This window comes from Myxocyprinus asiaticus, chromosome 25 (genome assembly GCF_019703515.2).
Source record: "Myxocyprinus asiaticus isolate MX2 ecotype Aquarium Trade chromosome 25, UBuf_Myxa_2, whole genome shotgun sequence".
In the NCBI taxonomy this organism is placed as follows: Eukaryota; Metazoa; Chordata; class Actinopteri; order Cypriniformes; family Catostomidae; genus Myxocyprinus; species Myxocyprinus asiaticus.
This window is the reverse complement of record NC_059368.1, coordinates 16,701,021-16,718,458: the sequence shown is the minus strand read 5'-3', so window position 1 is coordinate 16,718,458 and position 17,438 is coordinate 16,701,021. Positions and strand designations below refer to the sequence as shown.

Here is a 17,438-nt window from a genome sequence, read left to right as displayed (position 1 = left end):
TTGTTTTGTTTTTTCACATTATTGAGGACTAATGTTAACCGCCATCTTTGCAAACCACAATTAATGAAAATATAGTTGCAAGCGGAAATATAATTTAGCGCAGGCCCATATAAACCTAAAATAACAATTATATATATATATATATATATATATATATATATATATATATATATATATATATATATATATATATATATATACACACAGTTGAATTCGGAACTTTACATACATTTAAGTTGAAGTAATTAAAACTCATTTTTAACCACTCCACAGATTTAATATTAGCAAACTATAGTTTTGGCAAGTCGTTTAGCACATCTGCTTTGTGCATGACAGGAGTCATTTTTACAACAATTGTTAACAGACATTGTTTCATTTTTAATTGACTATATCACAGTTCCTGTGGGTCAGAAGTTTACATACACTAAGTTAACTTTGCCTTTAAGCAGCTTAGAAAATTCCAGAAAATGTCGAGCCTTTAGACAATTAGACAATTAGCTTCTGATAGGCTAACTGGCGTCAATTGGAGGTGTACCTGTGGATGTATTTTAAGGCCTACCTTCAAACTCGGTGCCTTTTTGCTTGACATCATGGGAAAATCCAAAGAAATCAGCCAAGACCTCAGAAAGAAAATTGTGGACCTCAACAAGTCTGGCTCATCCTTGGGAGCAATTTCCAAACGCCTGAAGGTACCATGTTCATCTGTACAAACAATAGTTTGCAAGTATAAACACCATGGGACCACGCAGCCACCATACCACTCAGGAAAGACACATTCTGTCTCCTAGAGATGAATGTAGTTTGGTGCGAAAAGTGCAAATCAATCCCAGAACAACAGCAAAGGACCTTGTGAAGATGCTGGAGGAAACAGGTAGACAAGTATCTATATCCACAGTAAAACGAGTCCTATATCGACATAACCTGAAAGGCTGCTCAGCAAGGAAGAAGCCACTGCTCCAAAACCACCATAAAAAAGCCAGACTACAGTTTGCAAGTGCACATGGGGACAAAGATCTTACTTATTGGAGAAATGTCTGATGAAACAAAAATTGAACTGTTTGGCCAAAATGACCATTGTTATGTTTGGAGTAAAAAGGGTGAGGCTTGCAAGCCAAAGATCACCTTCCCAACCTTGAAGCATTGGGGTGGCAGCACCATGTTGTGGGGTTGCTTTGCTGTAGGAGGTACTGGTGCACTTCACAAAATAGATAGCATCATGAGGAAGGATAATTATGTGGATATATTGAAGCAACATCTCAAGACATCAGCCAGGAAGTTAAAGCTCGGTCACAAATGGGTCTTCCAAATGGACAATGACCCCAAGCATACCTCCAAAGTTGTGGAAAAATGGCTTAAGGACAACAAAGTCAAGGTATTGGAGTGGCCATCACAAGGCCCTGACCTCAATCTGATGGAAAATGTGTGGGCAGAACTGAAAAAGCGTGTGCGAGCAAGGAGGCCTACAAACCTGATTTACACCAGTTCTGTCTGGAGGAATGGGCCAAAATTCCAGCAACTTATTGAGAAGCTTGTGGAAGGCTACCCAAAACATTTGAGCCAAGTTAAACAATTTAAAGGCAATGCTACCAAATACTAACAAAGCGTATGTACACTTCTGACCCATTCGGAATGTGATGAAAGAAATAAAAGCTGAAATAAATCATTCTCTCTACTATTATTCTGACATTTCACATTCTTAAAATAAAGTAGTGATCCTAAGTGACCTAAGACAATTAATGTTTTCTACGATTAAATGTAATGAATTGTGAAAAACTGCGTTTAAATGTATTTGGCTAAGGTGTATGTAAACTTCTGACTTCAACTGTGTGTGTGTGTGTGTATGTATGTATATATATATATATATATATATATATATATATATATATATATATATATATATATATATATATATATATACATACATACACACACACACACACACACACACACACATCACAGAATATTAAATATTCTCAGGCAACACGTATGGAGACGTCCCACAAACAACCACTGCTGTTAAAAAATTTTTTATTTTGAGAGCTTTCCAGTAAATGTGCAGTTAATTTGAAATATTAGTTGCTCAAGTTAAATTTTGGTATCCTATAGATTGGCCATTACAGCTGTGCTTACGTAAACTTTAAGTATCTGATGCATTTAAGTATTTGCCAGCTGTTAGATGTCAAAAGACAAAAATATATCTGCTCTTTTTTTCCTGAGACTGGTACATTGAATGCAACCATCATAAGTAATACTGTACAATAAATTAAACAATATAAAATCCACAATGAACAAAAACAAGTACATACATCTATATATCTAACTGGCAAGTTTAAATGGGAAGTATTCAATTCTGTGAGATCTTGTAGCTTAGAACATCTATTTAGTTATGTATTACTTATTTCACTTTATCGGTATATTTCAATATAAATACACTATGATGAGTCTAATCTGTAATGAATACTGGATCTGTCATGAATACAAGTGGGTAATTTGTCAAGAAAATCGTTTTTCAGTTTGTGGAAGTGATTTGATCTTTTTTTTTTTTTTTTTGTGACTGAACACAACATATGACAATGAACAGGGCAAAAAAATGATTAACACCCACATCAAACTTTTTTGATGAACAGTGTGCTACATTTGACTTAAACATCCTGTAGACATTCAAAAAGAGTTTGGTTCATTGTACAACAGTTTACTTGTCCAAAAGATAAGATCCTTCCAAAACAACTAGCAGTGAAGTTCTGGCACAGAGTTGCAGCAGGTTTCTGAAACCAGAGGAGGAAATGACCAACAACGATATGATCAGATCTTATTAGTGCTCTTATATCACTTGTATTGTGTTGGTTAGTTACAGCAACGGGAGATCTACAGTTTCTAGGTGTATTGCAATAATCTCTGCCACTTTGCGGTTTGGCACTTTGACTTACAAAGGCTGCTGTTACCCTCATTTTCCTCCATCGTGTTGTCTGTAAATGTTTTTTGTTTGTAAGTGTGCATCTCTTCGGCTGATGTGAAGTCTGAGGTCACCCAGGTTCCAGGTACGTAGTAGACAACTGGATAAAATCACTTCATCCATAGTCAGTTTTCATAGCCCTTCAGATTCTTCTATACTGTACCACATTTAGTTCTTCCTTCCATTCAAACAATTCAGGGATTGCATCCCTGTTATCCAAATCTTGTATCATCTCACCAAGATATGACCAAAACTCTGCAACAGATCTCTCATACATGAACATATGAAATATGCTGATGCTACTGCATGAACTCTTTTAACAAAATCATATGAGCCATAATTATCAGTTCCTTAAATCAAACTTTTCAGACCCTCCTGTGCTCCTCTTGAGAGGGCAGAGTGTCTTGAAGGACCATCCTGTAAAAAACATGGGGCTCACTATTATACACCCATTTTTTCCTGGGAATGTCTCTAGAATGGACAAACATCAAGCTTATGATATTTCTGCCATGCTTAGATAACCATGGTGACACTCAGGGATGAACCAACCAAATGTTGGCATCCTCTTGCCCCACCTCCTCTTCTTCCTCCTCGTCCTCCTCCTCCTCTTCCAAAGGGTCATGAGTCCTGAGGGCAAGCTCACGGAGGAAGTCAGGTTCATGAGCAGAGTTCTGAGAGGTGGACTTGAGTCCGATCTTCTTCTTTGTGAGATGGAACTGATCACGAATGAAGTTGTAAAACTCATACTCGTACTTCATTCTTTGGTAAAGCACCTGCAGGGCCTCTAGACTGGGCATGTGCTTCTTTACTGTGCCTGTAAGGTTCCCCATCTTCCAGAATGCTGTAGAGAAGGAAATCAGACTTACATGAAAATGCAGAGAAAGCTAAGCAGTTCAATTTGCGCATGCTTCAGTTATTATTAGTTATACAGTTGCAATCAAAATTATTCAACCCCCCTGACCAGCAAGACATTCTGTTGATGTGAATTATCTGAAACCTCAGTAAGCAGTCAAAGAAAGTTTAAAAGACATGAGTGATTTTGAGAACAAAGTGTTCAGTTTACTCAAAAAAAATGTCTCCATGTCATGTTAAAACTATTCCACCCCCAATAGCATCCTTTGCCCTTTATAACATCCAATAAATGTTTCAGGTAAGTGCTCTCAAGCTTTGAATCTTAACATGTTTATCATGAGCAAAAGCTTCCAGCTCATTGACATTCTTTGGTTTCTGTGCTGCCACTGCTTCCTTCAAATCCCTCCAAAGATTTTCAATGGGATTTTAATGTGGGACTGAGAGGGCCATTCAAGGGCATTCCAAGACCAATCCCTGAACAAGGCTTTGGACAACTTGAATGTATCATTGGCATTATTGTCTTGCTGGAAAGTACAGTGATCACCAAGCTTCAATCTACTCACTGAAGGCATCGCATTCTTTGCCAAAATGGCCCGAAACGCCAAAGAATCCATAGTGCCAGTCACACAGTCAGAGTAGCTAGTTCCTGCAGCAGCAAAACACCCCCATAACAAGGCTTACCCACCTCCATGCTTGACTGTGGAGATGGTGTCGTTCTTGTCATAAGCCTTACCTTTCTTACGCCAGACATACTGCTGACCCATGGGTCTAAAACTCAGTTTTAGTTTAGTCTCATATGTCCATAAAACTTTTTCCCAGGACTCCACAGACCTTTCCAAATTCCTTCTTGAATATTCAAGTCAACTTTTCCATTGATGAAGTTTTGTTTTTTCAACCCAGGAAGTTTGCTGTTCCATATTTTTTTGGTAAATGTACGAATGGTGCTGACAACTTTGTCTGCTGGAAACTGAAGTGCCGTGGCCTTTTTTGTGTAATGAAATAATCTCCTCTATTAGCTTTTGTGAGAGCTCATTTTTCTTTACATTATATGCATACAAATATATATATATGCTTTACGACACAAAACGTAAATTTTAAAACTGAAATAAGTGTCAATTATAGAGTGAGGGCTTAACTGTGTTTTAAAACAATTAATTCTGTAGCCCTACATATTTAAGAAACAGCTACATAAAATAGAGGTTGAATAATTATGACATGGCTGTATTTAAAAAAAAAATCCTGCTACTCAGAAATATTAGGTTATATATATTATTCACATTATCACTTTGAATATGTCACTCAGCCGATATAGATGTAATGTTTAAAAAAATCACGGTCTTCAGAAAAGCTTACCTTAGTAAATCCTTACTGTCTCGGGGAGGTTTAATAATTTTATTGCAGTATGTTCTGTACATTTAACAAGATGAGCAAAATCAATTAGATTTTCTAAAACATTCCCAGGAGAAATGAAAGTGTGTAACATTTATCATTTCTGATTAAATTATATTAATTATTCAAAGTAATTGAATAAAACACACCTGGACTCTTGTAGATGGTCAGGACATCACTGAAGTAATGAGGTAGGAGTCTCTCCAGCAGAAGCAATACATCCTCCAACTCCTCCAGAATCCCCACAAGGAGGAAGTTCTCCAAAGCATTTAGTTTGGCCCTCTCCAAAGCCCAAACACCTGGCTCCCTGTGGCACACAAAAGGAGATATCCTCAGTCTTTTTTAAACTATCATAAAACTAAATAAAAATGGAACATTATAAAGCCAGATATCTCTACTTGTTCAGGAACAATTTGTAAAATTGCTGAATAGGGTTAAAATTTGCATAGCTACTAAACAGCGTTCTATATAACGACTCTATAAGCACAATAAATAGTAACACAGATTAATTTTTAATTAATAATACAATGCTATTACGTGATCTTATTTCGGCAAGATCAGTTACTGAATATGCCAAAAAGTGAGTGCTTTCACTTTAAACCCTAACTTTAAATGTATGTCACATACAAAAACGACAAAATATATACTTTATTTTATTACGATTATGTGCATTATTTCATTTGTAAAATGTTATGTTAGCCTACAACCACAGACTCGTCAGGTCAAATGTAACATGGGATAATGCCACCATTTATTTGCTGCCTTGTTGCTTTTTCAGTAGCAAATCAAGTTATGATCACAAGGTATTTTCGTTTTGATTTTCAGTAAGGTGGTAGGATAAACCAATACCTATAAAACAACGGCTTCCATTTATTGAAAAATGATTTTGATATTTCAATTTTAAATTCATGAGCTATACTGTACATCAACATGTAAAAAATAAAATAAGAATATTAATAATGTTAAAAATAGTAACAATTTTCTTAACACTTATCAAAGGTGCAAAACGTGTCCCTGTGATTTTCAGCTCTAAGTCTCACATTACTTGAATTTACAGTTTTACAGTGGTGGTACACGTGGTGGCAAGGGTCATTTTGGACTTACTGTAGCTTTTGGACTGAAAAAAGTTTCAGACATTAGAGAGATTAATATCAAAATATCTTCCCAAACAGTGTTTGTTCATAATTACCTGCACTGAGGGTGCTGTCCACAGAAGTATGGAACAATGTAGAAAAGGCGAGGGTTAGAGCACTCTGGGTAGTTTTCCATGATGCAAACATTAATGTCCTGCAGTGGAGAGAGGAGAGAAAAAAAAAAAAAAGGAGTCTGAGTAAAAGCTATCCAACATTAAAGGAAGAAGCACACTGAAAAAACTGGCATAATGAGCAATAAAAATACAATCTAAGAATCATTTATTTACACTGAATGTTCTAATGCTGTTATGGCCCCATCCAAATCTGGTAATCCGTTCTAATGAACACAAGGGGGCACCACTTGACACACAATGGAACACATCCTTGCCCTTTTAGGAAGTCATAATGTGGCAAAGCTGATGATTAATGCTACTAAAAACTTCCAAAACACAAACAATCACTAATCCCAAATATATTAGTAATGCAGTACAGTAACAATGCTTCTAGGACTTTAACTGGTCCAAAAGCTGTAATTACACTACGGAACATTAGATTATGGGGAATGATGTAAAAGCAATCCACCAGCATAACTGAGCACACTTACTCAAAACACACACAACAAGGGAGTTGTATTGTAGATACCTGTACCTTTAAAACCTAATGTATTTAATTCCACTTACGTGGCTCAAAGATCATCAGTCACCCGAGAGCAACATGGCAAAAAAAAATATATATATATATATATATATATATAATTTAAGAATGAAGGCAAAGATGTGGAAGAAATAAATAAATAAATAAAAATAACCTTTCCTCAAATCACCGGCCACCAAGGTGCTATTTTGACATTAGAAAAGAAAGAACATGAGCCGCTATTTTATTTCTTGTTAGCTTACATGGTGAAAGGCACATGGTCAAGTTGACATTTCTTGGAAAAGAGGGCAATTTGGCAAGTTAACAACCTCGTCTGTAACTCCTGCACAAGGAGGTTAAGTAAAGAACACATAACCATGAGGCTCCAGTCCCCATGAACTCCTCCTCTTTCATGAGCCCCAGAAGGCTACCTAAGAGCTGTGGGGCGTGCACAGGAAAGCTGGGGGTCTAGAAGAGAATGGCCCTCATGCTGGCAATTTCAGCATAAGTATTTTACATTATAGACTAGCATTTATACATGCCAAGTATGAGCCGACACATGAAAATTATTCCTCTGCTTATTATTAAGCACTAATTCAGGAAATGAAAAGGTCCCTCTTAATTGACACACATGCTTTGCAATTCATTTTGTTCAAGATTTTAGAAATCTACTTGTATTACCTCCAAATCCAGGCAATTAAAAGGAAAATAATTTTTCAGTTATTAGGTTTTTATTTTTCCCTCAGTTTTGATTATCATCCAGTTTTGATTGACCTTGTGATTGTGAAACTGAAAATGGTCCATGATTTACAGTATGTTAAACTGCAAGACTTGATCATTTTGAGAATTTTGCTTATAACAAACAAATTTTAGTTATAAGGTTATGGTAAATCTCACAAAACATGTCCAGGTCACCTCAAAGTCAAAAGAGACATTAAGGATCAAGGCCCATTAAGGTTGTTTGCATTTTGGCATTATTTTCATTGTTCGCAGTGCATTTTACTTCCACAATCTCACACATTTCAGAGTGAAACACAATATTAAACAAAAAAATAAAATAAAAATAAAATAGGACATGACTTTCTTTTATCCTTCAGGAATTCAGTGAATTGTAAAAAGTGGGCATTACATGCCAGAATGAAGCCATGTGGTTGGAGCGGAGGGATTGAAAAAGTAAGATGGATTAGTCATGGCAGCCAAAAAGGAAAGTAGTTGTATTACAATGATTTTTATTATTATTATTTAAATCAGTTCCTTGCTTTTTTTAATTAAAATTATACTACTATGATGTATAAACACTTTATAATTTATAATTACAGTAATGATTTATTTTTATTTATTTTTTGCATTTGGTTAATAAGAATTGTGCTTAATTGTCATAAAATATGTCACAATGCAAAAAAAAAAAAAAAATTATATATATATATATATATATATATATATATATATATATATATATATATATAAATCTTTATGATCTTAAAATGAATTAAATTGTTGGATTGTGTTGATTTCCTTAAGATAAGGTAATATCCCAAGAAAAGCCCATTTTCAATTATTAAATTAGGTCTAACTGCATTACATTCTGTAAAAATTACAGACACGCTACTATCCTTTTCTCCCAAGCTTCACCCAATTTCTCTGTCCTATCTTACTTTTTATTTGTGATTCAGTAGAAGTCGTTCCTGATGCCACGTGCCCTAACCTAAAACTAAAGTGCAAAACTTAAGTGCAGGTTGTTTTGTTTAACTTGCTCTCACTGTACTGTGTAGGTGTTCATTTGTTGACAATGTCAAGCTGATAAACTGGCAATTCCTTCAAAGGGGTGGAACTCCAAGAGGGCCAGTTACTTCAACAATACCCACTTTGTGTGAATCTAAATAGAGTCTAACAGCCAAAACCACATCAATGTCCTTCTATCTGCATCTAAACTCCACACAATGACACAGACACACATTCAGCTCTGATAGACTTGCACTTTCATTGCACAGATGCTATTGAGACAAACAAGAAATGTACCATTTAGGTTGGCATTGGCTTTTTGGAGTGTAAAAAGAGAAATGAGAATTTAAGTACAGAACGCCAGATGGCCAAAAGGGCATATGACTGCAGTGAGGTGAGGAACAAAGTAGCAAAAATGTCATCCGCTAACAGACCACCAATTACTCCGTGACTTAGAGAACAACCTAAATCCCTTAAGAGATAATGATGTCTTGAATCCACGGCAGAAGTGTTTTTCAACTTTATTTGTCTCATGTACCCCCACAGCCCCTTCAGTAAGGCTCAAGAACCCCTTCCTCGACACCAAACCTGAAATTCCTTCCTTAAATATTAAACTGTATTTCCTTAAAAAGGACTGAATGTTATGGCATTCACTACAATTAATAATAATTATAATAATAAGTTTAACTGCAATTAATTCATTATTTTAACTTTTTGACAGCCCTATCATTTTCATTTTAAGTTCCTGTTTTAGGTTCAGCAAAGCAAAACCAGGGTACCCCTGGTTGGGAATCACTGAATTAAGCAATTAAAACCTAGTTCAGGGAAGATGAATCTGCTGTTTTGTTGAGGGGAGAGAAAAAGAAAGCATCAAAATAAATTACATTTAAAGTTACAGGAAATGACTTGCGTGGTTCTGGCAAATGTCCTACAGAGTTACAGTTTTTTCTGAATTGCTAAAACACATTTCTTGAAACCTTCATCCATTTTCTCACAACCCCCCCCCCCCAACAACTTTTGGGCCAGTTTCTATGTAAAATCCCAAGCTGATTTCTCTTCCCAGTCCGCCCCTGCTCTTCTGACAAAATCAAACAATCGCCTCAAAAACAGGACTCCTACCCCCAACCCTGTGGTGGATCAACAACTGGCTGATGACCTGAATGTGTTCTACTGTAGATTTGAAAGGCACAATCTCACACCCCACACCCGCTCTGACCTTCACTTCAAACAAACACCAACACCTCCTGCAAACCCCTCCTGCTACTCAAACTACACATAAGATCTGTGAAGATGATGTGTGCCGTGTCTTTCGAAAACAAAGGATAAGGAAAGCACAGGGCCCAGATGGCGTCTCACCTGCATGTCTTAGATCCTGTGCTAACCAGCTGGCCCCCATCTTCACACAGATCTTCAATAGCTCACTGGAGCAGTGTGAAGTCCCATGCTGCTTCAAACGCTCCACTATCATCCCCATCCCAAAGAAACCAAAAATCACAGGATTTAATGACTACAGATCTGTCGCCCTGAAGTCTGTGGTCATGAAGTCATTTGAGAGACTGGTGTTGGCCCGCCTGAAGGACATCACAGGACCTTTTCTAGATCTCCTTCAATTTGTTTATCGAGCAAACAGGTCTGTGGATGATGCAGTCAACATGGGATTGCATCATATCCTGCAACATCTGGACAGACCAGGGACATATGCAAGGATCCTTTTTGTGGACTTCTGTTCGGCTTTCAACACTATCATCCCAGCTATTCTCCAGACTAAATTACACCAACTCTCTGTTCCCATGTCTATCTGTCAGTGGAATACCAGCTTTCTGACAGACAGGCAGCAGCTTGTGAGACAAGGGAAATTCACTTCCAGCACCTGTACAATCAGCACTGGTGTACCCTAGGGATGTGTGCTCTCCCCACTACTCTTCTCCCTCTACTCAAACGACTGCATCGCCAAGGACCCCGCTGTCAAGCTCCTGAAGTTTGCAGACGACACCACTGTCATCGGCCTCATCCGAGATGACGTGGAGTCTGCATACAGAAGGGAGGTTGAACAGCTGGCTGTCTGGTGCAGTCAAAACAACCTTGAGCTGAACACCCTCAAAATGGTGGAGATGATTGTGGACTTTAGGAGGAACACCCCAACACTGACCCCCCTCACCATTCTAAACAGCACTGTCGTAGCAGTGGAGTCATTCAGGTTCCTGGGCACTACCATCTCACAGGACCTGAAGTGGGAGACCCACATTGACTCAACTGCGAAAAAGGCCCAGCAGAGGTTGTACTTCCTTCGCCAGTTGAGGAAGTTCAACCTGCCACAGGCGCTGCTGATACAGTTCTACTCAGCAGTCATTGAGTCTGTCCTCTGCACTTCAATATCTGTCTGGTTTGGTTCAGCTACGAAATCAGACATCAGAAGATTACAAAGGACAGTTCGGACTGCTGATTGGATTATTGGATGCCCCCTGCCCTCCCTTCAAGAACTATACACTTCCAGAGTGAGGAAAAAGGCTGGAAAAATCACTCTGGACCACACTCACACTACCTTTTTGAACTGTTGCCTTCTGGCCGACGCTTCAGAGCTCTGAGCATCAGAACCGTCTGGCACAAGAACCGTTTTTTCCCTCAGGCTATCCATCTCATGAACAGTTAAAACTGCCCCATTAAAACTGCCCCATATATATATATATATACATATACACACACACACACACTACCGGTCAAAAGTTTTGAAACACTTATTCTTTATTATAATTTTTTTTCTTCACATTTTAGAATAATAGTAAAGTCATCAAAACTATGGAATAACATAAATGGAACTATGGGAATTATGTTGTGACTAAACAAAATCCAAAATAAATAAAAACTGTGTTATATTTTAGCATCTTCAAAGTAGTCACCCTTTGCCTAGAATTTGCAGACATGTACTCTTGACATTTTCTTGACCAACTTGCTTTTTAAACAGTATTGAAGGAGTTCCCATCTATGTTGGGCACTTATTGGCTGCTTTTCTTTATTATTTGGTCCAAGTCATCAATTTCAAATACTATTTTTTTTTAAAAATAAAATGTAAGTTTTGTAATGAAATAAATTAATATGGTGGCACAATTATATTTTTGTCTACAAAACTAATTTCAAACATTTAAGCATACGCCTTCAGATCAATAGATTTTTAAGATCATGAGAAACATTTCAGTCAAGTGTTTCAAAACTTTTGACCGGTAGTGTGTGTATATATACATATATATATATATATATATATGTGTGTGTGTGTGTGTATGTGTGTGTATGTATATGTGTGTGACAGTGTGTATATATATATATATATATATATATATATATATATTGTCTATTGTGTATTCTATATATACTTTATTTTATTTTCAATATTTGTTTTATTTTATTTTTCAATTTTTAATTATTTTTTAAAAGTCTTGTTGCTGTTTTGTATTATTGTGTACTGGAGGCTCCTGTCACCAAGACAAATTCCTTGTATGTGTAAGCATACTTGGCAATAAAGTTAATTCTGATAAAGCTCATTCTGAAAACCAAAATCAAACAATGCTTTCACATCATACACACAGCAAGTCAATATATAAACACTACAGAGCATTCCTTAGACACAACATCAGAAAATGGAGAACACAGCATCCAGGGCATGTAGTTACAGAGTTTTTTTAACTGCATATAGTAAGCACATTTTGCAATTACTGTCAAAAAAGTATAGTAATCACAACTTGCAGTAGTACAATGAATATACTGTAAGTACTGCAAGTAATACAATACTGAATGTCTGTACAGTATATTCAGCACTTGCACACTGTAAAAAAAATAAAAATACAGTAGTCCAACTGCAAAACCCCAAAGAACAAAAAACACTCTAAATTAAAAACACATTATAGTACACTCACTCACTCAATTTTGTGCAACTGCAAAATCAAAGTCAATGAGAGATCCATTCTTCCTCAGCATCACATTTTCACACCATTAAAAACAAGTGTGAACAATTTTGAGTCATTGTGTGTAAACAATGACAACTGTCTTGTAGTTATGTTTAACTTTTGCTGCCCGTGTTTACCGATTTGCAACAGAAGTGCATCACAGTGCGAAATGTGTTTTAGTGAGTGAGAATGTGTTTAGAGTTTTGCAAAAAGAGTGATCGATTCGACAAATTGGTTTAGGCCACTGAGCATTTGGTTTGGAGAATGGGGTTTAGTGTTTTAGCAATTCAGAAAAACTGTAAACTGGGCACTCTTTCACACACTGTCTCTTTCTCTCTCTATAAGGACCCACCGTTCAGGTGACACACTCATTTGACCTTGTGTTCTTGATTCAGTCCCAAAGTGGCCATTTCATTAAGCACCTAGGAACACTGGCATCACAATTTGCCTCTAAACTACCTCCAGATGGACATCATCACCATGCAACATGCTCTCTCCCTCACACAAAAGACAAAAAAATTTCCATTTAGAAAATGTAAAAAAATAAAAATAAAAAAAAATATGTAAATACTACTGGTTAATGTATAAATATTGTAGTAAAATTGGTAAGTTTAAGACATAGCTGCACTAATGATGACCACTTCATGCCTATTCTGATTAGGCTGTTTCTCATATTGTGTTCTCTCGAGAGAAGAGAAGAGAACAGAAGAGAAAAAGAGGACAGAAGAGATCAGAAGAGAAAAGAAAAGAGCAGAACAGAAGAGAAGACAAAAACAGTTCAACAGAACTAAGACAAAACCTGGAGTTCCACTAATGGGGGCAATTTCCTGACTGCACACCACACACACACACACACACACACACACACACACACACTAAAGCCTTTAATGTTTTCATTCATTAGTTAACATGTGCAGTTCACTAGTCCTGCAGCTTTGAAGGTCTGCCAGCATACCTCACACAAAAAACCATGCGGTTCTATCTGCGATTACTTCACAGAACAACTGAGAGTGGTACATATACAACATAATACACATTTACTGTATATTATGTATATAATATACAATTCTTTATTATTACTATTTTCCACATTTTAAATAATAATAAAGTCATTAAAACTATATAACTGTATGGAATTACGGGCATTATGTAGTGACCAAAATAAATAAAAACAAAAAATAAAACATCAAAACTATCTAAAATTTCGATCATTCAAGGTCGCCACTTTTTGTGTAAATAACAACTGCACACTCATGACATTCTCTCAAATAACTTTATGAAGTATCCACTTAGTACGCTTTTTAAAAAGTACTGGAGGAGTTTCCATGAATGCTGGCCACATCCTATAAATGCTGCACTCTTTTCCTTTTTCAAATTCATCCATTTCAGTTTTTTTTTGTTTTGTTTTTTTATTATTAAAATGTTGTTTTGTAAAGTACTGCATATGTAGGCACAATTTATATTTATCTACAAACTCATTTCAAGTACATAAGCCTTTAGATTAAAGATTTTTAAGATGCAATGAGAAGCAAATTCAGTCACGTGTGTAGCAGTCTGAGGCATGAGTGGGCCGCTGACCAGGCAGCCAAGCAAAACACACACAAATACTCTTTAAATGTTAAAAAAGTAGTAGTCGCTAAGAGAGTTCCAACCCCCCTTCCCATCACAGTGAGCATGGCGCCTCCTCCAATGCACTCTTTATGAACTCAGTTTACATGCTTCAAACCGTATGGGGCAACTTAGCAATACCAATTATCCTACAGCTTCAAATTCCAGTTGTAATGAAAATGTGATTTTTTTTTGTGCTTGTGAATATATGTCTGAAAGAAATATGTGTGTACATGTGCACATTCATGAAGATAAAGGGGAATTTTTCAGTAAATGTCACTATAATAGCATGCCATCTAAAAGCTCACTCATGACACAGGGCCCAGCTATTAAAGCCACATAATTCAGACTGACAGGTATGTTAAGTATGAAAAAAGATATCAAGCTATGGTATTGCTAAACTACAGAAAACAGAGATGTGGTTAACCATGCCTGCAGGAGCAGAAAGGATCTTAAGAGGGAATTTACTGTATACAGTAAAGGTTTGATGTGATTATATTCTCTGTAGTCTCTCATTAGTCAAAAGAAGCCCCATTCTCATCAGGTTATATTGGCCTCTTTATAAGTGTCTGTGTCATGTGTGTTTCTTTAAGATTACAAATCCTTAAAAATTGGTTATTTAGAGGTTAGTGGTATGAGATATGTCTAGAGTTGTTAGAAATGTAGTTTGATACCCCTGGAGTCATGAGTTCGAATCCAGGGCGTGCGGAGTGACTCCAGCCAAGTCTCCTAAGCAACCAAATTGGCTCAGTTGCTAGGGAGGGTAGAGTCACATGGGGTAACCTCCTCGTGGTCGCTATAATGTGGTGAGTTGTGTGTGGATGCCGCGGAGAATAGCGTGAAGCCTCCACACGCGCTATGTCTCCGCGGTAACGCACTCAACAAGCCATGTGATAAGATGTGGGGATTGACGTCTCAGACGCAGAGGCAACTGAGATTCGTCCTCCACCACCCGGATTGAGGCGAGTCACTACGCCACCACGAGGACTTAGAGCGCATTGGGAATTGGGCATTCCAAATCGGGGAGAAAAAGGGAGAAAAAACAAAAAACAAAAAAACATGTAGTTTGATATTGAATTAATGTTTATATGTAGAGTGAAATCTGAGCTGATCTGAGCTGATAATGCGTTTTAAGTACATAACATTTTTAAACTAAGAAATTAACTAGGTTTGTTTAGTTAATCAGTCACAGGGTTTGTGCCACATTCAGAATATAATGCCAAAGAATGCCTTTTAAATTCCAATTCAGTTCCTGAGTTTGAATTGATTTTGCAAAGAGGATGCAGAAATATAATTCAAAATAAAAGTATTATTAAAATTCAAGAGAATTCAATTCAGAGAAATTGATTGTAACTGGTGTAAGTGTAGTTTTTAATAATACATATAATTTTTCAGTATTATTTTCACTATGCTATCTGAAAACAATTTGGTGAACATTTTGAGGTGCTGTATCATATGTAACATTCATAGTTGTTTGAATTTTGTCCAACACTGCTTTGTGGAAAGGTACAAAGATTACTCTCATTCTTACACTGGGCATAGGATGAGTTTACAGAAAAAAATGTCCTGGACTGAATTAACAAGTAACTTAAAAAAGAAAAAAGTCCTAGTTAATGTTCAGGTTTAATGTGTGTCTTGGAAACTAGCCATTTATGTTTTATGAATAACAGATAAGTGCCATAGTTCGGTCACAGTCCTCTGTCAAGCTTAGAGCATTTAGCATCACAGCTGACTTGTTCTGAATAAATGGAAAGCATGGCTAATCAGTTCCTGAACCTTCTGCTCAAACTGTATCAACCATTCAGTTTTGCACTCTATTCTACACAGAGCAGAAAGGGGAGGGATTAGGAGAGGGCTTCTGACCAGATATCTCTCCTCCTCTTTCATCTGGGGTGTGCGGATCAAGTGATTCTGTTCTCCTCTCCAGTCCCCAAAACGCCGAAAAAAGTAATTGGACAGGAAACGGTTAATGGGATCCCTGATGATGTTTATGTAGACAGGCTGCTCTATCCTAAACCTGAGAATGAAAGAAAAAAAAAGAGGACGAGCCATCCATTAATTACACAGCAAACAAAGATTGGCTGGGTTTTAACTTGAACTTGATCAGATACATTAAGATAAATAATTCCTGATTTGCTTACCTTGTAAAATTAAGATAATGAACATGTCTGGTGTACAGAAAAGGCTGCGGAATAGTGCTGATGTTTCTCATCAACTCCACCTAGCAAAAATTCAATACACAATAAACAGAGATCAAAATGCACATTACATTAACTTTCATGAGCATCTCTTCATCCAACAACATTGAACACCCTCAAACTGAAGTTTAGTCCAAATTAGGGATGCACCGATACCACTTTTTCTCTTCCGATCCGATTCCGATATCGGAAATCTCAGTATCGGCCGATACCGATCCCGATACCAGTGTTGTTGTTGTTTTTTTTTTGTTGCATAATCAGTTTAGAATATCTTTACATTATTGTGTGGTACTAATTGGGAGTACACAAACCTCTAACTACACATTATTTCAATATAAATGTATAGCTTATTAAGAAAAACTTTATTGTTAACTAGTATACTGGATAATGTAGCAGCAAAATTAACAGTAATTCCAGTATAAGTCATCAGTAGAAAAGAAGCCGTTTTTTTTTTTTTTATCTCAATCGTGCACCTTTAACTTTTAAACCTTCATGCTTTTATGTTGACATTCTGAACTCTCCAGGACGTCCTGTATGTGTCTGTTTGCAGGCAAGTTCACAGTAGTTTAATTCACTTCTTATTCAAATTCTGGTAAAATGCACCACCGGTGCCGTTCTAAATGCATATTATAAGTGAACCGAACTTTTGAGCATCTACATCTGTGGTGATGTTCGTGTGTAGCGCTCAAATATTGCACACCACTGTGAAGGCTAAAAATAGGTGTGAGTGTGTGTAAACAGAGCAGCGCCATTCACTACACGCTGGAGCTGCGCATGCATTTTATATATTTACTTATTAAACACAGTCTTTTGTGATTCACAGAACTATCGCACGTCTTCAAGTGGCTTTGAATAAAATGCACGAGTCATATGAACTACTTTAATTGTGTTTTTATGGTTTTTTTTATGTCATTTTTTGAGCTTGACACTAACGAACATGACTAACACACAGTATCGGATTTGGATCAGGCTCGTCGGACCGATACCCGATCCATTAAAAAACGTCAGTATC

The 17,438-nt window shown here is 36.8% G+C and overlaps 1 protein-coding gene across 2 annotated transcripts in view; it reads right to left on the bottom strand.

Annotated features, from left to right (window-relative positions):
* Window positions 1-2,011: 2,011 nt before the first annotated feature.
* The window catches only part of LOC127415963 (uronyl 2-sulfotransferase-like), a 79,692-nt gene continuing 64,265 nt past the window's right edge, over window positions 2,012-17,438 (bottom strand). For both annotated transcript variants that reach the window (XM_051655024.1, XM_051655025.1), the window contains exons 4-8: window positions 16,370-16,449; window positions 16,092-16,245; window positions 6,384-6,481; window positions 5,344-5,501; window positions 2,012-3,794 (exon numbers count right to left, since the gene is read on the bottom strand). In XM_051655024.1, coding sequence (XP_051510984.1) covers window positions 3,487-3,794; window positions 5,344-5,501; window positions 6,384-6,481; window positions 16,092-16,245; window positions 16,370-16,449 — 798 coding nt within the window. In that variant the 3' untranslated portion in view covers window positions 2,012-3,486. The remainder of the gene's footprint in view (window positions 3,795-5,343; window positions 5,502-6,383; window positions 6,482-16,091; window positions 16,246-16,369; window positions 16,450-17,438) is intronic.